The 24,660-nt window shown below is 43.1% G+C and overlaps 3 protein-coding genes and 1 long non-coding RNA gene across 4 annotated transcripts; 2 read left to right on the top strand and 2 right to left on the bottom strand.

The window, feature by feature from the left end:
• Positions 1-1,904: 1,904 nt before the first annotated feature.
• LOC129587037 (uncharacterized) lies at positions 1,905-6,793 on the bottom strand. Its single transcript, XM_055480613.1, has 8 exons — positions 6,561-6,793; positions 5,707-5,909; positions 5,037-5,143; positions 4,369-4,758; positions 3,959-3,986; positions 3,727-3,870; positions 3,427-3,658; positions 1,905-2,600 (listed from the first exon to the last, which is right to left on the bottom strand). Exons 1-8 carry the CDS (start codon positions 6,643-6,645, stop codon positions 2,011-2,013), a joined length of 1,779 nt encoding a protein of 592 aa, XP_055336588.1. The 5' UTR covers positions 6,646-6,793; the 3' UTR covers positions 1,905-2,010.
• Positions 6,794-7,774: 981 nt separating this feature from the next.
• LOC129587074 (reversion-inducing cysteine-rich protein with Kazal motifs-like) lies at positions 7,775-14,825 on the top strand. Its single transcript, XM_055480656.1, has 16 exons — positions 7,775-8,271; positions 9,421-9,473; positions 9,904-9,993; positions 10,386-10,422; positions 10,541-10,623; positions 10,794-10,875; positions 10,934-11,137; positions 11,199-11,482; positions 11,564-11,663; positions 11,772-12,045; positions 12,430-12,911; positions 13,031-13,387; positions 13,567-13,824; positions 13,879-13,986; positions 14,056-14,273; positions 14,395-14,825. Exons 1-16 carry the CDS (start codon positions 8,190-8,192, stop codon positions 14,641-14,643), a joined length of 2,961 nt encoding a protein of 986 aa, XP_055336631.1. The 5' UTR covers positions 7,775-8,189; the 3' UTR covers positions 14,644-14,825.
• A 2,911-nt stretch (positions 14,826-17,736) lies between these two features.
• On the top strand, positions 17,737-20,123 carry LOC129587061 (von Willebrand factor A domain-containing protein 7-like). Its single transcript, XM_055480641.1, has 2 exons — positions 17,737-17,892; positions 18,092-20,123. Exons 1-2 carry the CDS (start codon positions 17,865-17,867, stop codon positions 19,954-19,956), a joined length of 1,893 nt encoding a protein of 630 aa, XP_055336616.1. The 5' UTR covers positions 17,737-17,864; the 3' UTR covers positions 19,957-20,123.
• An 896-nt stretch (positions 20,124-21,019) lies between these two features.
• LOC129587201 (uncharacterized) lies at positions 21,020-24,588 on the bottom strand. Its single transcript, XR_008690288.1, has 2 exons — positions 24,229-24,588; positions 21,020-24,152 (listed from the first exon to the last, which is right to left on the bottom strand). It is a non-coding gene; the product is annotated as an uncharacterized LOC129587201 (long non-coding RNA).
• Between the last annotated feature and the right edge of the window lie 72 nt (positions 24,589-24,660).

Raw genomic sequence — 24,660 nt, 5'->3', positions numbered from 1 at the left:
CGATTGACTATACCGAAGAAGGAGTCATATTGTCTGAGTGGAGTTTGTTGCGGGTTTTTGGTGGGTTTTTTGGCGATCGGTGTTTGCGCATTATTTACGCCTGGATGGGAGTACACGGGAAAATACTTCTGTGGAGCAGCCGCTTTCCCTGGAGTTGGATTTATTATATTTCTGGTACACGGATGTACAGTAAGGAAGAGGCGCGTTCCTGTGATTCGTCGTCCGCGCCCACTTGGACGTGGTCAACGAGAACGAGGCCGACCTGCCGCATTCCGTCCTAACGCTGGCGAAACCCGTGGGCCTGTCGTCAAAAAGCCCGGTGATACTTGCCGTAGCCCTGGATTGCTGCGTGGGGCGGCGGAGAAAGACAAGGCATTGTCGCGAGACGTTATCGTCCTGGTGGACGTGCATGCGCCTAAAAACAAGCCAAAGACAAAGGCAATGGTCCGCCAGCAAGGAACATCAGCTGGGAAAAAACGCAGTCGAGCCAAAAAGAGTGGGCATTCTAAATGACTTGCTGCAAATTCATGACATTGACCACCACATTACCAGTGTTATTATCTGTTTATTTTCTTTTAAGGAAAAATTAATATTTTTTTACGTGCACTTTCGTGCGCGTGTGCTGTATTTCAGCTGCCCAGGTTTTTTCGTGGACACAAATTTTATAATTTTTGTGGGCTGATTAGTAAGTGTAACTGTTCATGCTTAGCCTGTTTGTGGGTAGAATTTTTTATATTCTTTTTTTAGAATATGCATTTTGCGCCTTCAGAATACTCGATATTTAAGTGCGCAGTACGTGGCGGTAGTTAGAAGCTACTTACAAGTAACAGCAAAACTACGCTTTGGTTTCCGTTGGTACTGGTGTTTTTAATTAATTGTTTTGGTTTTGCTGTACCGCTAGCGGACCGTGTCCAATACGCATTCATGAACGCATTCATGAACGAATTCGCCGCAGTACAGCTGCCATTATCTGTACACATTTGTACAAGTCAGCGGTTAAAGCGGGTGAAGATTCAATGTACAGATTTAAGTAATAAGTAGTAAAGTACCTTCCGCTGCTCACTGTTAAAGAGACTTTTAAGTTAAAGTGCGATTTTGGCGAGGAACCAGTCAACTGAAGTTCGAATTTTAATTCTCTGTAAGTGAAAGGAATCCTTTGAGTTTCTTTAAGATAAAGAACGTCCATAACGTTGCGCACAGTCGCAAAGTATGAGAAATGGAATTTATTCGACATTCTAACAGACTGTGAACAAATACTGCCTTTGTGAACCAAAAATAAACCTTCTTCGAAATGCGACGTTCTTAGCATTTGAGGGGAGTTCTAGGGTAGTGGAGAACTGGTATAAAAAGTACAGTAATCAGTTCTTTAGGTTAAGAAGTGGTCGGTACATGGTACATTATGCATGCACGAAATTCAGCACTAAACCGTTTTTCTCCAGTTTTATGACATTCTGTAGTCAAATGATTTATACATTTGAAAATTAGCGCAACATCCGGTTCGGGAGTATGCAGTTCCCAATAGTTTAATGCTTTAGTGTACTTAAAGTTCATTATGGACCGATCTCCTTCAAATTTTGCATGTAAATGCACATATAAGAAGATCGTTTTACACCGATCCAGACTTCCACAATTTTTTTCAAATTTTAAAATGAATTTTAAAATTTTTGAAATTCATTTTAAAATTTGAAAAACATGCTAGAACAGTGGATCGGTGTAAAACGTTCTTCGTGGTTATGTGCATTTACGTGCAAAATCTGAAAGAGATCGGTCCATAATGAGACTTTGGTACACCTGAATGCATTTAAACTTTTGAATTTTCTAACAGCCATAACTCGCGAACCGGATGTTGCGCGCGCAAACGGTTTTCAGGCCTGTGTATACGAATCATTTGACTACAGATTGTCATAAATCAAGAGAAAAAAGGGTTTGGGAGTGCGCGAAAGTGAAAGATTTCGTGCATGTACACGAATTTGGTACCATGTACCGGGCCACTTCCCTTAATATGCCGGGTTACACACCGACACTAACCGAATTACTGCGCGGCTTATAACTCAACGCAAACACCTTCATCTCTTTCGCCTCTTCCTCGCGCTTCTCCTCCGCCCTGACCGGCTCCACCGGCAACTTGTCGGTCGCATACGGATCACATGTGCGCCAGATGAGATCCCGCAGCAAATGCAGCGCCCACAACACCGTCCATACAATGGGGATTACCACGAGAATGGCGGCAAAATCCGCTCCCAGCGCCAACTTCCGGTGGGTACTGTAGTTGAGGAACACGTAGATGGCCGGCCGATTGGTCAGGTCGGTCCCGTTGGCTTCATAGTAGATGCCGGTAAAGGTCGCGTAGGTGGCCCCGTACAGCATCGGCTGGTAGATGTGCAGCCAGTGCATGGGCATGGCGTGCAGCGCCTGATCGAACAGGATCATGATGCCGTTGACCAAATGGACGTGGCAATTCGTGGCGGAAGGACCGTGGTTGTGGGGCGTGTTGGGGTACAGCAGGGACCAGTAGAGGATGACCACGGAGATGGTGGCCGGTGCGGCGATATTCCACAGGAACCACTGCAGTTTCAGACTCCACACTCCCAGAACGGTTGCTGGCAATAAAAAATTAATTGAACACGCGGTAATTTGTCATTAAAATTAATTCTTATAAATTATAATTTTATCGGCACATTAGACTACGGATTCACTGTTCGTATATACAGATCATCATGCATCCCGTCGTACGTGCTAATGCTGGCTGTGAGAAATACCAAATACTCATTACACACTTATATAGATTAACAAAATATTAATTAACTAAATTTGCACAAATCTGCTCCTCAAATTAGGGTACTGCTTTACACGTGCGTCACACAACGATCGGTGCAATACGACGTTACTAGTATTACTTCATGTACTACCGTCCTGTATTCATGGAAAAAAATACCCTACCATGGCCCAATGGCGAACTCATCCAGGTACTACTCCACTCTGTAGTATACAAAACTATTTGTTATAGAATTTGATCGGTTTGAAAATATCGCAGTTTGATAAACATATACCTAATACAGCTACGTACATGCAGTTACTTTTTGCCTAGTACGTACAAATAATTTCATCTTCGAACAGCTTTTTCGCCAAAAAGGCACGGCTTTGATTACTTTAAATGATGCAACCGGAAGTTCAACATTAATGCATCTGCAGTCAAAAGTCCTACGAGTACGCTATAAAGGCCGACGCTATTCTACTGGAATGTCAACATATCGATTTCTTTAGGACCATCATTTAGGAGTACCTTACTATATTGCTAAAGGTATTCGGTCGATAACTGACATACTTGTATAAAATTAATAGCATTTAGTTGTAAATGCGTCTGTAAAAAAACTAATAATAATAAAGTAGAAATAATTTATAGGAATTTTTAATAACAATACATACTGCGCTTGTGGCTGTGGCAGAGGGTGTTGAGACACACATTTACGGCACTCAAGATAAGATAGCTGATAAAAGCGACGTAGGTCCAGTGCGTTAGAAAAATCAGCCACTTCCATCCTGGAGCGACGGGATTGTCCTTCTTCTGCCGGTCAATACTGATCACCAACCAGGCGATAAAATAACAGGCCAATATCACTTTCCATGTCTGCCATAATGTTAACGGTATCCCGCTCCACTGCAAGTACTGCTTATGAAAATTCAACGCGCTAATAGAACCATACTGCAATAAAAACTGCCACTCACCTGTGGATAAATAAACCGTTTTCGCTGAGTAATCGGGAAGAAGAAATTCTTTAGTTGAAATTCCTTCGAACAGAACTCTTTACAGTTGCAGCCGGAGCTGCCTGTTTTCATTTCCGTAGCGCATGCTCGGATGTACCGGGCACACTATGAGATTCCCGATGTCTGTACACCTTCAGTAGACGAAGAAATAAAATCTGCACATCTCCCGACTGTTCATCCAGCGGTGTAATACCGTTCCCCAACCGCGCTTATTGATTGCGCTGCGTTATGTCACACAATAGTAAATACCGTGCGAAAAGCGCCAATGTGTGCAGCTAGTCCTAATAGTATACTGCACCGGTAGTTATAAATGCACAATGCGCCTCCAGTCATTCGGCTACCAGAAAACTGCCAACGATGCGGAACATATTAGACAAACCACGCACCGGAAACACTGCAGCCGGTATTTAGCTGTATTTACGCGCACCTTCGCTTAATCATCGTCTATATCGGCTCTTGAACCGGTTTCAGCCGCATCACTATTATTTACAACACGCACTATGCGTATTTGTGTTAACTGGTCACGTGCCACTGATTAATACCACAGCAAAAATTTCTAATTAAATAGTAATATTATTTTATTCATGGAAAAATATCCGTTACATTTCGTGGTCGATTTGGCTTCCCTTGAGCCGGTACGCCACCACCGGTCGAATCCATAAAATACCGCACAGCCCCAAGAGAATAATGTACAGTGCTGGTTCTCCCTCAAAGCGCTCGTTCAAAACCGCATTAACAATAATAATAATTAAAGTTACTAAAGTGTAGCAAACAGCCATCGCGAAAGCGTAGCGCATCTCTTTCGTGGTGTAGTCACTTTTGATCGCTGAAATCCGGTAGCAGTAGGGGCATTTGGTCAAGGATTTGCTGCGGCTGTTGAAAATAAACGGCTGCTGGCAGTGCACGCAGGTAATGCGGCAGGTGCCGGCCGGTGGCGCGGTGGCGGTGGTCGTTTCGTTGGCGGCACCGGAACGCACAGTAATAATTCGCTGACTATGAAAAGTACAGAAAATGTAAAAATATTGCAAGTAAGTGAAGTAACATACAGTACTTTAGTTTGTTGTGCGAAAGGTCTGCATGCAATTTTGCAAAGTGCTTAATGCTCGACTCCACAAAATTTTACATAACAACAATTTTAATAATATTTTTTATATACGTATTTGACGTACATTTTGAATCAAAACCTGCGCAAATTTTTTCAACATTGTACCGTAGTATATGACTGTAAGATTTAATTTTGCTTAGCAGATCTACAGTATTAGAATTTGTACCAGTTTAGACGAGGACAGGCAACTTTCGTAGCGACATCCCGGCAGATCAACAGGCAGTTACACACGCATCTAATGTAACGTTCACCGGGTGGAGCAGGGCGAATAGGCTGCAACGTTATCCGGTCATTAAACACCATTATCGCTTTGAACTTGACACTTGTGGTTGTTAAGAGATGGCGCCAACAAATACCTTAATTACAGTATCACCTCGTATTATTGCATACGGTCCTGCCCAGTTGGCAACAGATCGAGTCTTAATTTATATCAACTGTTTTGAAAACTTCCACCTACTCATCCTGTATACATAAAAACGTATAGTTTTTTCCATTTCCGGTGACCGGAATGTTATGTTGTGCGCAGTATGGATTTCATACCATTGAATTAATATACTAAGAGAGCACATACAATTGCGCTGATTGCTTTATAAATCCGAATAAAATATTTGTACGATTCAACATAAAATTTTTAGCTTTACAGTGACACTTTGCAATGCAGTCATTAGGAATCACAGTTTGTTTTGCACACACAGACTGAACAGTGACCTTGACGAGCCGTTCACTAGTTTACTAGTTAGTAAGTTTAGTTTACTAGTTAGTAAGCTAAAACTATTTGTGATTGAATCGATCACAAATAGTTTTAGCTTACTAACTACTCGTATTTAGTGACTTACTGTGGCTTCCTTGCACTGGCTGCATTTGACAATGTAGTGCTCTTCCAAATCATAGCCAACCAGCGGGATTTTAGAATTACACACTTTGCAGATGACCACGGTTACTGATGATCCTCTGCGTTTTTCACCCTGGGGATCCCCCAGAGAATCCAGTATCCAAGGGCTGTGCTGCTGGAGATAGTCGTAATCCACATTGATGGGATCTGCAACGTGTGCGTCAGTAAATGTTAAAAAATATTGTACATACATACGTGTAGCACAATGCACTACAGTTGGTGTTCCAGGATTGTGCAAAAAATACTATTTATATACTGAGAAAGATATATATGGAGAGGATGATTTAATACGATTTGCGACCTGATGAACAGATACGCGAGTGAGAAATTGACACAAAGCGTTGTTAAAAAGCAAAATAGTTTCTAAATGGAATAAACATTGGCACTATATCAATTTAATATTTACATCCACATCTGCATATAAAACTTTTGTTGATTTCCATAAGTTTACATATGTTTACACCACTACATGCAGCGCTGAACACAATCATGAAGATGCGCAATCTTAAAATAACCATAAATACTGTACAACGCTCACGTACGGTTTGTATTTAAGTGAACTAATCACAAAGGTTCGGAACTTTGGTGACAAGAATTGCCGAAAAGGTTTGTATTTCATAGTTCTACATAATTTTAGTTAGATTGGGCTTTAGATTAGTAAATATTATTTACATCCAAATACCTGCAGCAATAATTATAGGTGATTTTGATTTTTTTAACGTATAGAAACAACTTCAAAAATTCAAATAATTGCAAAAAAACGCATTAGTTATACAGCATCCTGTTACCATTCCGTACCAACATGGGATTCTACCATGGATTGACTGGAGTACTCATGACTATCATCTACATTGGTCGACCTATCGGATCGTATATCTGACATCTTAAGGATTAGGGCGATTATCCCGGGCCACTTAGGGACTTGCTCCAAATATTGCTGCTCTTTAACAGTCAACGGCGAACTATCTGTACACAAGCAGGGTTTACCACTTTACGATATTAATGTTTTAGTGAGATCGATCTAGTATAAAAATGGTATTTCACTATGCTGAAATTATTTATGCCACTGGGCTTTCTCCAGCATGTACAAACTTCGACATGGTCGAAATTGCTCCGGGTTATGAAAGCCGAATGCTTGCTGTTACCTGTTGCTAAAGTACAAACACTCAACGCATACAATACAATATTTTTGTCGCTGATATCTTTTTTGTCTTATAACTGTACTTTGTACAAAGAAGTGACAGAATTTTGTAAAAAAGCCAATAGCGTTTATTTCGTCCTAATGTTTTAGAACAAAAGTAATAATGGTTTACGGGACGAATTAATGCGCTATACCGGTATTTGCCAATTTAATAATCAACAAACAATTATGATAAAAATGCCTTTTATTTACGTCGGAATAATAATTATGTTTGTGTGCATTTATTTCCATGTTTTGCGGTTATCAAACGATTATTTCCTTAGTTTTCTGGGCTTTTTATTACAACTAAAGAAAAAGAATAAAACAACATCCAAATAAAATAATAACTTTTTTAAGCTTTTAATCAGATTTCCATCAACTCTGCCTTCAGCAAACATGGAAATACAAATTAAATTTGAAGCCCCAACAATGCGACGCTCTAGTGTAAACACGTGCCACATGAACCGAGAAGAAAGTCTCAAAACACGACTCTGTTAAAGAACTTTGAGTATCCACAAGCAACGTGTAAATTGGAATTACTGGCACGTTACCCTAAAAAAGCGTTTTCTCAGAAGACACCAATTGCAATAACAACCATCTTAATCAAACAAACCGTCCGTGTACCAAAGTGATAGCGTCCAGGATTTTCTCCTCTGTACATATGTACGCACGCGTACAAACACATACATATACGGATCGATCAAAACTAATCTTAGTCGACGCCGGTCTTATGCAACAAATAATACCAAAACCGGCGTATACACAGTACGGACGCGTCTGCTGCAGCACTTCTTCCCATTTTCTCCCTACGGCCAATTTCTGTCAAGCGAAAAAACTCATCACCATCATCATGATGCCGGCTTGTATGGCGGGTACATAGCCACAACACTGGCCGGCGTTAAACGTCAAAAGCCAATTTCACATACAACAGATGCGGCGCGCGCGCATCCACGGATTTGCGATTGCCGGTTGGGGCTAATTTATTCATTTTATTGGCGTGTGAGCCTTAATCGGGAAATGTGCTGGTAATGGCGACTTGATTGCGTTGGTTAGACGGGACAATGCATCCCACTTATGCGATTAGGACGAGGATTTGTTCATACTGTATAAAGATAAGGTCGGTACATGACCGTGCGCAACTACAGTATCTTTACGATCATGTTGTGGATATGCCAACGTAGTATTTGGAGTTTTGTGATAGCGAACAGTGGACAACATTCCCGTAAACTGGACAGAACGCACATGTAATGTGTCATCCCGCAGCGGTGCTTTTCACCTTTGTTGTGCTGGTTGGTTTGATTCCTTATTGCCGGTCGGCTGATGGATTGCGTGAGTGTAAACTCTTTTTAACTATTTGCGCTGCTTCCTATTAATTTAGCTGTAATTTGCAGATATGTAATAGCAGATACGTATATATATTCGTTGATCAGTATCTTTTATACATGAAGCATAGCTACTTAAAGCAAAATCAGCCATCTTGTAATTGATTTATATGTATATGTTTGCCAAATCCATCAGTCTGACAGCAATGCGAAAAGCAGAAAAAAGTTCATTTGGTGTAAAGTACTGCAATACCGCTTGTCGACGAAGACGATTATATTAATTTTACTGCCTCGCGGTATGCATAGTAATGTCTTGTTTTGACTGGACACATGGATTGGCAAATGTTCGTGCTACAACGTGTTTTAAAAAAATTAAGTACCTGTAACCTTAAAATGCTTTAAAACAAGGCATCTAAATTTTGGTTCAACAGTAATTTCAAACGCGAAAAAGCCAAGAAAAGAAATAATTGATTGTTTGCGTTTTTTCTTGCGTTAAGCAGTTAACGCAATTACGCCCATCCCAAGGAAAAAACAGAGTCGTATCCGACAGGCGCCCCCGGAACGGATACTCGCAGCTAATCACGGCATCACATTTCTCTGACAGTTCTGACAGTTGCATCTGACGTTGATATCATAAAAGCTTAGCGATTATCTGGCACTGGGTGCAAACGTTCAAGGACATACTCGGGATCAAACTGTATAATTTCGCCCGGTCCGAAGAAAAACATATAAATATTATGATTTGCATGCTACAGCCATCGACACGGCTCAAGTGGCATAAGCGTCTTGGGAGACGCCATGGCGATGGCATATATATATCGCGGGTCTTGATAAATAGTCCCACATATCGATTGGGATCCGTGAGTGGATTGACTACAGGAAAAAAGAGAAAAAGCCACAAAGAACAAATGTTGGCATTGCATGTATATACAGTGCGCCGGCGTTTGTGTCGCCGGTTTCGGTGCAGCCGCACAAACCGCGTTTCCTCTGCCAATTGTGCCGTGTAGTCAGGCGAACAAAATGCAATTGAAAATCGCTGTCTGTAGGAATTGTAAGAAACTGTTTAGATTACATTTCGCTGCTTCCTCCACTCTATCATGTTGACGTTATGTCGGGGCATTGTGCAAGTGTTGACTCGGGATTTTTTTGGTTGCAGATTTGCCTTGTTGTGAAGCGGTGAATGACGTTTGTCGTTCCGCTTGTCATCAGGTATAACTAAAAAAAACTTTTTTCCAATGGACGTTTCATCTACAACAGAATTATGATGAAAGCAGAAACATGTGTTTTTTTATTCTACATCATATATTTACGAAGACAATTAAGCGTTCAGTTAATCAGCAAAACTGTGTCAAAGCAAATTGTTAATGCTAACGATAACAGCAAAGTTTTATTCGGAAATGTTGACCGCTTGTTTATCGAAATTAATGTACAAATTTATTTGGTATAATTAAAATAAATGGCAGATACGGTATATAATTTGTATACATTATATCATATACGATGCGGTATCTAATTTAATGTTTGGATAAAGGGTTTCTAAAGAGTTTATGTATTTACGTTTTGATAACTACAGCATAGCAACAGTAATTTATACGTCGAAACCCGCAATTTTTGGTTAAGAAAACATTTTCTCTCGTAGATCACATTATTGGATTTGGCCACTAAACCGCAGCGCCATAAACTATTTACGGCTCATCTGGAGCACCATTGTCGGACGGAGCGCTACGTGGTACGCTTTCTCCCTATATACATATCAGCGATTACGCATGCTAATCCCATTCTGTCACAGTCCTCTTCCCGCAATCATCTAATTTGAAAAAAAAATGACATAACCTCATAATACACATATACGGTATAAAATGTAATTTAATCAAATTTCCCTCAATCAAAGAGTTGCCGGTTTTACTGATATCGGCATTAGTGGTCCAAGCGCATATATATTGATTTTCAATTTCCACGATCCGACTGTATATATACGGAATATGGAAATCTCCGGGTCTAGACGATGGTTAATCGTCGTCTTTCCGGACATTAACCACAATAACAAATAGCATCGATCCACATCAAGCGTTGCCTTTTTGCGATTCGTGTGGCAGTGAATGAAACGGTCTCTGATTGCAGGATCATTTTATGACTTGTTTTAACAACACCACAAGAGGTAATCGGAAAACACTCAAAAATCATCCCTTTAACTACTATCGACTGGGACCGGCGCTCGCTTAATGGCCCGCTGATTGGTCTAACGCTTGTCTGTATTTTTCGACGTTTTTCAACAGAATTACAGCGTGGACAAAGCTGGAGTGGCCGGGAATGTTGTACGTTTGCCAAAGATCCTCGATGCCGAGTGGCGTGCGTATATGTAAGCCTCTATTTTCCCGCACAAGAGAGCTTTTGATGATCAATTCATTTTTTCCAAATTACGCTTAATCTTTCTTCATAAGTTACAATGCAAAAAACTGAAGTACTTGTTACGTTCATAAATCGTTCGATCCAGCTTTAAATCATGGACGAAAAGGTGACCTTTCGCAGGCTCAATCGCTTCACGAACTGGAACATATTTGTTTTATTAATAAAGAGACGCCTCTCTACGAATGCATCCGCCTGAGGAAAGGTGCGGTATTTGAATTTTAAATTGCTTACTACAAAATACAAGGAATATTTGGTTACAGACGCATTGCGGTGCTGTAACAGCGCGGGAGGAAGAAAAGCTGCTACTTGCCGCAAATTTTGCTCCACAATCCTGCCAGTGGCCAAAGAGCCGCCGCAGTTTACCTACAGTGACCTTTTACTTCTCCACTCAGAATGCTCAACATCCCTGGAAACCGTGCACTGTGCGTGGAATCTGGGGAAAGCGCCTTTCGTCCATCTTGACTGTACGCTTCAATGCTCGTTTTGCGTGTAAAACAGCTATTATATTAGTATTTTCAAATACAGGTGCTCCATGTTGTAATGCCTCCACGAATTCGCAATGCCTTATAACGTGCCAGAGAGTCGCAAGAAATTTTGAAGCCGGTATCGATGCAATCGAGAATTTAGTCAGCGGGGGATGTGGTCGCCCCGATCCGGAAGAATCCTTCTGGACATGCCTGATGGAGATGCTGGATATCAGCAAAAGTGTCACCTTTATCGTGCCGCACCGGCCACCACCGCCGGAAGCCATGAAACTGCAGTGTTGTCTGAGTGCTGTTGGTTTCCAGTGCCGGCGAGCGTGTTTTCAGGTTAGCTGGCCAATCTGGAATGTTGTTTGCGTATAATCAGATTGTCTTACGTGATTTAACGGGATTCCCCATTATCGGCAGGCTTATGGACCTAGCGGTTCCCTGGATAATATCGACTGGTTTATGATGCGATGCAAGGACGACAGTGTGGAAGTAGCACTGCGGACTTGTTTGCGTGATGGTAATTGCAACAAATAAATATTTCGCTGAATAAAATTATAAGATCATATGGTTGTGCTATCAAACATTTAGGGAAATGCTCAGTTATGAATTTTTTATCTCCATTTAGTTACTGTGCCTTGCCAAATGGGTTGCTCAAATCTGAATTACTGCTCGTATTTTAACGATCGGCCTACATTGTCTTTTCGCTCGTGTAACGGTCTCAGTGACCGCGAAGCGCAGTTCACCGCGGATGTTTGGAAGCGGGACGGACATATTCGTCTAAACAACAGTACTATCAAAATAAAATTCGATAGGCGGTGCGGGAAGATCTGGCGCGGCCTTTTGTGCGCCATCCATATAAAACCGTGTAACACGCGGATCTGGGGTCTTCCTTTATGCTTGTAAGTGTACTAAAAATTCCACTCATCACATTTCATAAACTGTGAACTTTATAACATATTTGTACGCAGTAGTTTGCTTTCACTGTGTATTCGTATTAGCATTCTAGTTGTGCAGTAATTTTTTTTCATATTCTTTGTTAACTCTAACAAAAAATACTTGTGCCCTTTGTCTTTCTAATTTGGCCTTTGGCTTATAAAAAACTTTGTATCTATTTGATTTTACTATGCATTTGTATTCCGTTCTTTATTTCAAACCAACACTTCAAACCGTGTTAAAAAGCAATTAGAACGCATTTGCATTAGTTCATTCATTTATTTAAAGATTTTGTTTTCGCATTTTTTGTGAGTGTGGTTAAGAAAGGCTTGTGACCTTTGACTTTTTAGTTCAAAGTGCAAAGAACTGGTTCAATCGTGCATCGATCCGCAATGGGAGACCACGGCCGAAGCCGTATGCAACCACTTCTTGCCCATCGAAGACCGCCTCCAAAACCCGGCACCTTTTTGCCTTAACATCGAAATCCCAGAAAACAGTCCAAAAGCACCACAGTTTATTTCAGTTGATGCCATTCCAGAAACTCCTTGCAATCCAAACCCGTGTTCACCGGCAATGCGTTGTGACATTCGGCGCTACAACGAAAGAGTGGATGACACGTTATTTACGTGCCGCAAAGGATGTGTAGTATCGTCTTCCGGATTTTCGTACGTTATCGCCGAGGACGATATATTCATAACGCCCAACTTGAACGACATCGGCGAAGTGTGTTACACTGTATGCACATGTATGGAAGATGGCTCACTAGGCCACTGCGTTGATCTGCCGGATTGTGAAAAGGTCGTTGGCTGCCATATTGGAGCGGCATATTACGGTGCGTCAATATTAAAATTTGTTGCACAATCATAGCTTTTTATTTTTTTATCGAATGTTTCTGAAATGCCAAATTTTTTTGTCATAACTGTAATTCCTTGTGCTGTTTCGCTTGAACAGAGCACGGCACGAAATTTCAAAAAGCCTGCAGCCGTTGTATCTGCATCTTCGGCGAGACGGTCTGCACCGCCGGATATTGCATTACCGAGTCACAGCGCGACGAAGAGCGCAACAGCTTAACCGGTCTTCCATGCAGTTGTCCCATTAACTTCAACCGGGTGTGCGGCTCCAACGGGAAAACCTACCCAACCGAATGCTCGGCACGCTGCTCCGGCCTGAGTGAGTATGACTTCATCGGGGGATATTGTGCACTCAATCATGCATGTCCCAAGACCGACTGCGGACCGGATAAGTGGTGCATCGAACAGCCGGAAGTCTGCTTACAGCATCACATATCGTGTCACCAACATGTCTGCGGTATGTTTACTGTGTACAAACAATCTGTATGGCTTTGCTTTAGATTTAATAATCCTGCAATCAACCAACAGAAGGTTAAAGAGTACTTCCAAGTTGCAGATTCTTCTCAGTTTTACTGTCCTTATGAATGTTATTATGGTGAAGTATGGTTAACCATTTAAAAATTGTATGGTCTTTAGTGGACATCAAAAGCAACTGCAGCGAACAGCCAACGGAAATCGCCTGCGATACCGATGGACATGAGCACTTTAACCTGTGTTCTCTATTACTGGAAGGCCGGCATTTTGCCTATCTGGGACGCTGTTTGCAGCATTGCAAAACAACCGGTAGCGTGTGCGGTCATAATTCAGAAACCTTCCCTTCGGAATGTTCTGCGCTAGCTGTCCGAGTGGGCGTGGATTATCCCGGCACTTGCTCCACCGTGGGCGGGCGCATCGGTATGTACAAGAAATTATTCCACAAAACCTGGTGTATAGATAAGTGTTATGTAGAACGCGGATTCGTCAATACATGTGAAGTGGTTTATAATCGCTGCCCCAAACCGGTGCGGGCAAATTGTACTGGACTGGTTCCACCGGATGCCTGTTGCCCTATCTGCGGTAAAGAGTTCAACAACTACTTTTAATTCGCCTTTAAATTTAATCCTTAAGTGCGTTTACCAATTTTAGCGGGTGGCCTTCGCGTCCTGTTTTCACCAAGACGAGTTAAACGGTTGACCGAAAAAGGTCACGTTCCGTTAACCACTCGCCGAATTATGGGCGAACTGCAGAAACTGATCCAATCGAGCAACTGCGAAGTTCTGGGTTACTACACAATGGAGAACGATATTGCAATCATGGTTAAACGCCTAAACCTCACTGATGAGCATGAACTAAGCGACGAGAGCGTAAGTCATGTGGAGTAATTATTATTTTTGCCAGCTTTCTCGTTTTACAAAATCTGATATTGTAGCAGAAATGTGGGTAACGAAAATGCTATGTGGGTAACGTAACGAATTGTGTTTTCAGCTGAATCTTTGTGTAATCGAAGCAGAAAGGCTCCATTACCTGATCGAAAGGCAGCATCCGCTCATAACAATGAATGCGTATCTGTGGCCGTTGGCGGCTTCCAAGATAATCCACACATCATGGAAACCATTTACCAGCATCGGCATCCGTCCTCTTGCTTCCAAAACCCTTGCATTTCTCGTTGTATTATTTTCTTGTTTATGGAGTACTGCGTTCTTGGTAGCCCCTCTGCACTTGGGAATGCGATAGATCTACAGAGATACCGATTCGGTACTTACGGCTGACAATTCTAACTAATGACTTCCATAAATGTGATATATTAACGCAGTGATTTAGACGAAAGCAATAAGTAAAATTATGGAAAATGGACTGTTTGATGCATAATTTCTAGACCTTGCTCGTGTTCACGCAACGACTGTCTCGGAAATGTAATTTACTCGTACAAGAAAATTAAAGTTGATCGCAAATGACAGCCTTATTGGTACATATAAAACATAGGAAATGGCTATAGGCACCCCCTTACACCCCCGTTATCTATAGGCACCCCTTTTCGCACCCACTTAGGCTATAGGCACCCCTTTTCGATTAACTAATTCCTGCACCCCGCCGCACACGGAAACAAAACAGGAGCAAGCACGATAAAGTGGAATGAGGTGAAAGAACACAAGAGGGGATGGTCAATCATGTACTAAACGAAATCCGTAAGAAAGATGCCGGGGCGTTTATTTACATCGTGGTGTCCAATACCACAAAAGGTCACAAATATTACCATCATAACCTCAGCACTGCAAGAAAATTTATCAAAGCAGCCAAATCGTTATTAAATCAGTCAAACCGGCACATTGTCGAATGGAGTGCCTAGGACATATTTTTATATGAATGATTTAGCCATGTCAGATTGTCAAAAAATCCTTGTGAACTAAAAAACCTGTTAGAAAATTTTTTTGTCAGGCTTCTGGGAAAAAACGGAAAACAGGAAACAGGTGCCTATGCCCCGCGGAAAAAAACGGGGTGCGAGATTTATGTAATAGAAAAGGGGTGCCTATAGTAAAACAGGGTGCAAAAGGGGGTGCCTATAGCAAACGGGGGTGAAAGGGGTGCCTATAGTCTCACCCTAAAACATATGCAGTAAAATATGATTATGCAACGTCCATTATTCGGAGCAAAGTACAATAAATGCAACAGTTTAAGCGCGTGCGAGAAAATGAGCAGAAAACATGTAGCTCATTACTAATCTCAAACCTATGGTAGAATTACATACACCAGTGGTACTGCAAAATGTTATTTATACAGCGCTTTCTTGGAAGATTTCCACTGTCAAGGCAAGCTGCCGACTAAAAGCGGCCTGATGATTTGCGACACAGGTCAGCGTGACCTTTTGCCTCGCCCATGCTTCACACCAGGATGCAAGAACCTGATGTTCCGCACGTTCCACTTCTTTTTTGACATAACGATCCAGGCATTCCACCAGAGCCTCCATGACACAGAACGGTATCAGCATTCTCCGTTGGGAATCAAAATGGTACGGTTCCTGCGAAAAATACTCCAGCATATAGCCTGCTCCAGCTGGAGTGAATATGCCTACTCCAGTTATTAGCTGCATTTTCATCACTTTCCCAAATTCAAGACTGCCCCGCAGATTGTCGCAAATCGTCTGCCAGTGCGCCGAGGACAGTGTCCATCGTCGCAGGTCAATGAGGCTGCCAGGCTGACGAAATGCACGGATGCTGAATAGCAACTGCCAAGATTCTATCAACGGTTTGACAAACATGCACAAGTACACGGTGCCAGGAAAGTAGCAGAGAAGGGTTAACAGAATCGTACTAGACTCTTTGGAGGTGCGATAGCGACGGCTTCGCTACAAAAAAAGCAACAGTTCTGTCTACTCTACTCGCTAAGCAGGGTCGAGCTAGAGTGCTTACATCAGGGTCCAAAGAGGAGTAATAATAATTAGCGTCAAAGCAGCCCTTGGCAGTGATGCCTAGGATACTGACACGAAACGCCGCTAAGATGGACGTCATGGTAACCAGGTAGGTAATAAGAATGGTGCGTCGCCATATTTTCTCAGTCAGGTTCAGATTGAATGCACGGTGCGCTGGCAGCATTTTATCTGCCTTTTATATGTCTAATTAAAAGCAAAACGAAGCATTTACTGACTTTCCATAACTACGCTATCCATTGGCTAGATATGCGAGCAGGGAGTGAAGCGGGCGTTTTTTGTGTAGAAAAATTGCAGGGTACAGAGTACATCGTAGTGACCGGAAAATTCAAAATATCAAAAGAAAACAATTAAAAATAACAGCAAAAATATCTTACAAAAATGTGGCTGCAAGATCCAGAAAAATTGCTATGTGCACGTGCTTGCTAAAACTGGGAAGATCTGAGAGAACTCCGGTTGCCAAAAATCGATCAATAAAACTGTGAGCCACATAGAATTTACGCTTCCAGGAATTACGTACCGTACGTATGCATATTATTACACTTTATATGGATCGATATTGTTGCCGACACGATATTTCGCAAACCCCTTTATATTATTATAAACCGAACATTTTGTTGATATTTAGAGATTAATGAATAGTTTGTTTAATCCAGCAAGACGAAAACTGCATATTTATTGAATTGTTTATAAGAGATTCAACCGGCAAGCGAAATGGAAAGAATAAAGCTCTTGCAGGTGATGCAGAAGTTGCTTATGCTTTATAGTATCTTGTTTTAGTGTGAAGTATTTATAAAAATACGACCAACAAAAACAGAAAACTGTACCATGCCGAGTATAACAAAATCAAAGTCACAAAAGGGCACAATACAAAACAACAAGTATTTGCAAAAATTAAGTGAAGTAAAATTTAAAATCTTTGCTGAAGCAATGACCGGATAAAAGTGTTAACCATCTTCAACAGGCTTTTCGATCATTTTCCTACTTAATTTTGAATCTATCATTTTCCTACTTAATTTTGAATCTCCTGGCCGAACTCATAATCAACAGCCAGGATTATAGAAGTCGATTCAAGTGCAGCTGAGAAAACAGGAAGTGACACTAAAATGGCGTAATCTGCGGCCGCACCTTATCTTTTTCATGCCTTTGTTGAGAAAATTTGGCTGGGAATGACTAATTTTGATAATTAGCGCATAAATTGAGTCCGTCAGACGACTCACGCATTGCGATAGATAATAATTTAAATGCGTCTGCACTTAAGCACGATTCCAAACAATGCGCTTTATGCAAAGCGCAAAAGTGCGCCCATCTATAATCTAGCCTTGATTGACATGTTAAAAAAGACGGTCAGATATTTCTCGAACCTGTCATCTTTGTTATCACAACCATGATTGCAGATTTGCTTAAAACGAAAAGGAAACAAATAAAAAGCGGATCGAGGAACACAACATGTATTTTTCGTATTTGGCGTAGTGAGAAAAACCAAATGTCGGCATTTTACTGACCTTTAATACAGTTTACGTCCAGAACTATGGCCTCTTTGCGCTTAGTACTGTTTGGTAAGTTCGCAGTTACGCAAGGCTATGTAATTACCACGTTATACGCAAACACCGTACTTTTTATATATACGTATATAATAAGCTACATATAAAAATAACTAGTTTTCGTTAACTGAGTGTTGTATACTTCTGTACAACATTTGCTACATTATATGACTATGTTTTGTACAGTATGCAATATGTTATGACATCTTTCCAGGGTTGGCGGTGTTTGTAGCTGTTGGCTATAACGTTGCCACTGCGGTGGACCGCTCAACGCGAGCCCAAGGAACCGACCTGATTTTAGCCGTGGACACCACCGGCAGCATGGGACCTTCCATTGCCGCTGTTCGCCAGAAATGCGTCGAACTCGTTAACATGGCCGTAAGCTCTGACGCCCCAGCTCCGGGTGGCTTCGTTCTATCCCCCTTCAATGATCCCGGCATCGGCCCAGTCGAGGTGTTCTCCCATTCCCAATCGGCTGCCTTCATCGCAGCGATCAACCGGCTGACTGCATATGACGGAGGCGATACACCCGAGCTGTGCCTGGAAGGATTGCTGGCCGCATCGGAACGAGGTCGTGACCGCGGAATCATCCACGTCTTCACGGACGCCCCTACCAAGAACCCCGGCTTGTTGTCGTCCGTATTATCGTCGGTGGTGAAGAAAAAGCAAATGGTGAATTTCGTAATTCCTAACCCATCTGGGTTCGCCGGTATTGAAGTATACCAAGAGATCACGGACGCCACCAGTGGTTTGCTCATTACAACATCCTCTAACATGGCCGACATTTATGCCGCGACCATGATCCTGGGCGATGCACTGCTACCCGACGGTGTCATCCTTATAAAACTAGGCCGATCAGCGGTGCCCTCACGCAGCGCCACCATCCCAGTGGATGCGTCCACGTACGTCATCGATTTGGTGCTGACGGACGCCAGCACCGCTCCCACGGCCACCCTGCGACCGCCCGCCGGCACGCGGTCAAGCACCGTGGAGATGATGTTAAACACCCGCAATACGAAGATCTACCGAGTGACCAATCCGGCTCCTGGCAACTGGGTCGCCGACATCCGGGGGTCCGCCGCTGGATGGACAGGGGAGGTGCGCGGCCGTAGCCCCGTAGATTTCTCCTACGCCGTCGGCCAACGCACCGACTCCGGGTTCCAGGAGTATCCTGGCAATCCAACCAGTGGAGAGACGGTGACGGTTATGATAACTCCGACATGTGATGACTGCCAAGTGACCGCGGTTTCATTTATTCGGGAGAGCGGTGCCGCCGATACCACCAATGCCGTGACCTTCCACGCAGCATCGAAGTCCTACTCCGTGTCCTTGAGGGTACCAGCGGAATCGGTGTTCGTTAAGGTCATGGGCCGGGATGGAGACGGCAGCAGTTTTGAGCGTATCCACCGCACGCCGATTCGACCGTCGTCCATCCGGATTGAAATGGTCAGCGGCGGTGAAAGTCCGGTGTCGCTGAATCCTGGCGAGTCCGTCACCGTCAACTACTTCGTAGTGAATAACGGCGGTGCGGCCACCATGCAGCAAAAAATCACCGGCGACACGGGATCCGTAGCGTCGTCGTCTCCGCCCAGCAGTTTCTACTTGGGCGCCGGTCAGCGCGTGTCCGGTCACGTCTCCATCAATGTACCAGCGTCGGCAGCACCGGGTAGTACCATCGAAGTACTGGTGACGGTTTCCGTTCCATCGTCCTCCTCGGCGATCAACTCCATCCGGAAAGTGATCAACGTCGTCAACCGGCCGCGACCGCCCACGTGCGCCATTACGAGTTCGACAATGCTGAGCAGCTGCGCCGCCATTGGAGACGACAGTACGCGCTGCCGTAACGCGCGCTACGAAGTGCGAGCCACGTTCACCGATCCGGACAAGGGACTCCGCACGGTTCACGTGACCCGGGAAAACGCCGTGTCCATGTCCACGTGGTCGCTGCCGACGGAGGTGTTCCGCATTTCGAATGTCACTGTTGGCGGTATTGCTACCGGTACCTGCTGCACCCGAGCGGTGAACTTCCTGGTGACCAACGCGGGAGGCCTGACGGCTAGCTGCTCCGTCCGCCGTTGAATCAGAGGAAACGAAATTATGCTGCTCTAGAGTTAAATTTGTATTAAACTTTGCGTAAGGGTATTTTCGCTCGTTCATCCATTGTTAAATCTGTCGTGGTTACAAATAAAAGCATTCTGCGGGCCCGTGTGCAACCGTCCACTTCATTATATAAACCAGGTTGGAAATTTTGCAAAAGCACGAAATATTCACAGCTTTCAGCTGTTACAGCTTGTATTGTCTACGATGGTACGGTATCATTAATAATCATACAAGTATTAGAAACAAAACTAGCAACGTATGGAAACGCACACTGTGTGCATGTATAGGGAAAGCGTGGCAGCCGTGGAGAAAATGCTCGCAATCTTTTTATACAGTTTTTAATCAGTGTTATGTTTTTGGCAAATCCGTCGGCACTGTACTACTTAATAATAATAAAATAATACCGATATAGGTAACTAACTAAGGACTTGTTAGATCGATCAATTCTACTCCCGTTATTGAATATTTCTCTGAAAGTTCGTGCTAATTTATTGTCAGGCCTGGATATGGTGCGTTTTAATGATGAACTGCAGCAGTATGTCTATATAGTATACAGATACAAGTCGTGCAATACGCTTCGATAAATGGCAAGCAGGAAGAACGTACAATACGAATTGTATCCAACTGCAAAAATGTTAAAGATTAATTCAAACACGTTTGCGATTAGTAATCATTGTTGACTCAACGTGCCAATCGCAATTATTGGCAACGCAAGCCATGCGGACGTACTACTGCTAATTAGAGACACAATACACAAAACACCACTGAATAAACAACGATATGGAGCGTCCGCTCCATTATCTTGTTGATAGCTTCCTGGCGGACGCATCCATTCACACCGGTACAGCGAATCATCCTGCTTATCAGTGATTTCCAGTAATTTCCGGTGCACCCCACACGAGACAATTGTCCTCTTATCAATCCGACGTACTGCACGACAATGCACGTGCGGCGTCGTTTAATCCGTTCAACACTCAAGCGTGTATATAAACGTACTATTCTGCTACGGTTACGGCCATTTCCTTCCTCAGAAGTTTGGAGCATTTTATACTGATCCTCAAGAAAATGAATACTCTCGCAATTTTACTGTGCGTCGTAGCAGCGGCCGCCACGGTGCAGGCCCGCACCGTCTCGCTCCGGGGTCACCTTCAAAAGAGCACGGAGAAAGACTTAGTCTACAACGAACGCAAGGGGATCAAGGCGGTGTTCCAGCTGAATTGTTTCACCGGTCCCAATGAGAACGGCTTCGAACTGCATGTGCGTCGTGGCGACAGCTACAGCCGCAGTACCAACGGCTATCTGGAGGTCTTGGGTCGCCAGGTCGCGGATCCCGGTGCGGATCAGGAACTGGTGGCGACCGGAAGCCTGTCCGATTTAACCAAAACCGACACCAACGAAGTGTGCGACGAAACGAATTACGGGGCCACCCCCAAAGCCTGCTCCAAGAAGTACTGCGGCCGAGCCAATCTCCAGCAGTTCGTTCTCGTACCGGGATCGCAGTCGCCGTTGGCGTGGGTGGGACAATATGAAGTGGATTTCTGCTGTCTGTGGTCGCCCGAGGATGACAAGAAGGATCTGATTGAGCCTGAAATTAACGAGATCTCCTTGTCGCAGTGTACAACATTCGGATTCGAGTACGTACTTGTTAGATATATACAATAATACATGAATATTTAAACACGTACAGTCTATACACGTTGTAATAAACAGAGTGCACTGAATAGGGGATACGTATGTATAGCATGTATAATTTAAATACGTACAATACATGTTTTAATTGTACTACAGTAAATTATTATAATGTACTAAATAAGGGATACGTATATATAACCTAAAATCATATTATACTAAATGTCGTTTGCTATGCACATTCATAAACCGATGTGTTCGTCCACAGAATCATCATCTCCCCGCTGCCCGGCCCAGCCGCCTGTGACATCCAGATCACTACCGAACCCACCGGCCCTGCACGAAAGGGAATGGGCTATGCTCTGCAGAGCTGCCGTGTCACCAGCGATGTCAACCCTGCCAATGTCATTCCATTGGTGCAGAACGGGTAAGGACTTAATAATTATTTTCCAAAAAAGCAGACGTTGGAATTGTCTTTGTTACAGACGCGCTGTCAACGGAAACGGCTACACCGTGGAAGCCCGTCAGGTCGGAAACGTTGGCCGTTCGTATGACCTCAAAGTCCACGGTTTGCCGGTGAACTCCGGTAAAGTGGACTGCGACATCATCCACTGTCGCTTCGACAACAGCCTGCCCATGGCTCTGCCGATCTGCCCAGAAGGCGCACTCCCAGTGGAAAACGTTGCCGGTACGTGCAGATTTCAATTATAAAAATATTAGCTTTAAATTTCAAACCGTTTTCAAGCTGCTTGTTTTGTATTACTAACTGTATTTATTTTGCAGGTAAATCACTGGCACCAGTTCGAAGCGCGTCCGGTGCATTGAATCTCCGCCAGGGAGCGGTGACCTTAAATGTACCTACCGCTGATGGTACAGGCCAGCAGACCTGTCAGTAAATCAATATTTACGACGCGATGTAATTAATACTAAGTTTTTCGCACAAAGAAAATAACTCACGACAAATTAAGTGCTGTTTGCCAAATGAATTCTTGTTCTAACTAAATCACAATGCTTCATTCTTCGGAAAGATTGTCAGCCCGTCGACGGACGTGAATCATTTACGATTGTTGTTTCCGCACCTGTGAACGATAAAACGATGAATAAACGAGATTATGCTGCATGATTAATCAGTTACAACAAATTCCCACTGCTGTAATGCGTGTCCGAACAAATAAGCACCTGCAACATAAATGACGAAACAATGCGTTTATAAGAGCACTTTGCCCCTTAATCTACTTTGGGTACATGAAGAATTATAACAATACAGCACTAAAATACATATTATGTGCACCAGTTAAAGGACGTTCTTACCGTGTCCTGGAAAGCAAACGTTCACACTCTTACCACTTGTTCAGACAGACGTTTGATACGAGGGTTCCAAGTTACGCTACCCGGAAACGGATCGGACAAGGTCAAGGAAATAATGTTATCGCGTTACTTACGCACAGTGTTATCACGTTTTATTTATAGCAGTGGTGATAAGTTGCATTTTAGTGCACAGGTATTTATGGCTTCTTCCCCACAGCTGTAAAAAGCGCTGACTGAGTGCTACGTTTCAGGATGCGATTACAGCTGATACGGTGTTGTTGTTGATTTTTAAAAGTTGTTGACGCGCCATAGAGGGCATGCTGCTGTGTTATGGTTCGGAAATTTTATAGCCATCTTCGATAATATAAAACTCATTTTTTAGATGTACAACAAAATAAGAAGTAACGAAAGTAAGAAAAAAGAACGTGAAGAAAATTATTCCAGGAGCAACTTAATGTTAACATCAATCTGCTTTAATAGTATAAAAAGTTCAAACATGTGCATTCACCGATAATTATGCCGTTCTAACGTCAAGCAAAATTTTTTCCCGTGCACTAAATGACTGTGTACTCGTATCCAAAATGGTCTTAGAATTTTTTTTTAGAGTCGCCATACTAAAGCGCTGCGTAAGACAAGCAATCACGCCCTTCTCGCAAATTTTCACTCTATTTCCCAAACGTCATACCTAAAAATGCATCGACTCACTTAAGCATGCTCAAAAACTCCCAAGGTATCAACAACTATCGAGCATTTGCTATCCAGAGTATTTCATCCGCTTGAATTGTGCGTTCATAAAACTGCATCTCCAGATTTCCTTGAGCTGTCCCATCTTTTGTAACGTAATGTTGTACTTACGCTGTGTAAATTAATCTTATACAGTAATTCTGACGGTTCAATCCTTCTGATTAAACTTAACTGATAACGGATGCATTTTACATGGAGATAAAGACATAGCTATTAATTACTGCACTGTTGCAAGTTTTGTACTGGCTCAGTTACTACTTCAAAATTAAATTAAAAACCACCAAACACACACCTCTCCTTGGTCAAATACAACACAGGACGTTTTTGCTGCGAACACATCGAACTCGATTTGTAAAAATGGCCGCGAACCGCGAACACCCATAGACTCCTCAAAACATTCAAGTGGCGTTAGCGCAGGTGGATCGATCAAGTCAGATGTCGTCGTTATTGTTGCAAATTTCATGTCTTGTCCAGCGAACATCACATTTGTTTATCTAGTTAAGGTAATACATCAACAATTCATCAGCATCGTCAGGAATTTGCCGGCTATATGTACAGATATTTGCATACCGTTCACGTTCGTTGTACATGCACAGCGGAACGCCAATCGTATTGTCTCGACATTGCGGCAGGTAGCCATGCAACTCAAACTCCATAATCTCGGCCTGGTCGCCGGAAAACCCCGCTCAACCCGTTCTAGCTGCATCCAACTGGCCAGTATGGCGCACTTTACAATTGGGTTATTGCTATCCATACTCTGACACATTCACCAACACGCCATTCTGTAAAAAACACAACCTGCTCGTTGCAGAGCTTTTTGCCGGTTGTGTACGCGGCATGTAGTGTGTCTCCATCGCGTCTATCACTACGCAAGAAATGCCAACCGCCGTGGTACACGTACGGCAAGAAAACAGGTTGTAATTTTTTGCCTCTGCTAGCGCCAGTGAACCCAATCAAACACATAGTAAAGATGCTAGCGATAAACTCGTTTCTTCACCTTTC

Source organism: Paramacrobiotus metropolitanus, unplaced genomic scaffold, assembly GCF_019649055.1.
Source record: "Paramacrobiotus metropolitanus isolate TYO unplaced genomic scaffold, Prichtersi_v1.0 Parri_scaffold0000023, whole genome shotgun sequence".
Taxonomy (NCBI): domain Eukaryota; kingdom Metazoa; phylum Tardigrada; class Eutardigrada; order Parachela; family Macrobiotidae; genus Paramacrobiotus; species Paramacrobiotus metropolitanus.
Note: the sequence above shows the minus strand (reverse complement) of the source record. Positions and strands in the feature narration are given on the sequence as shown.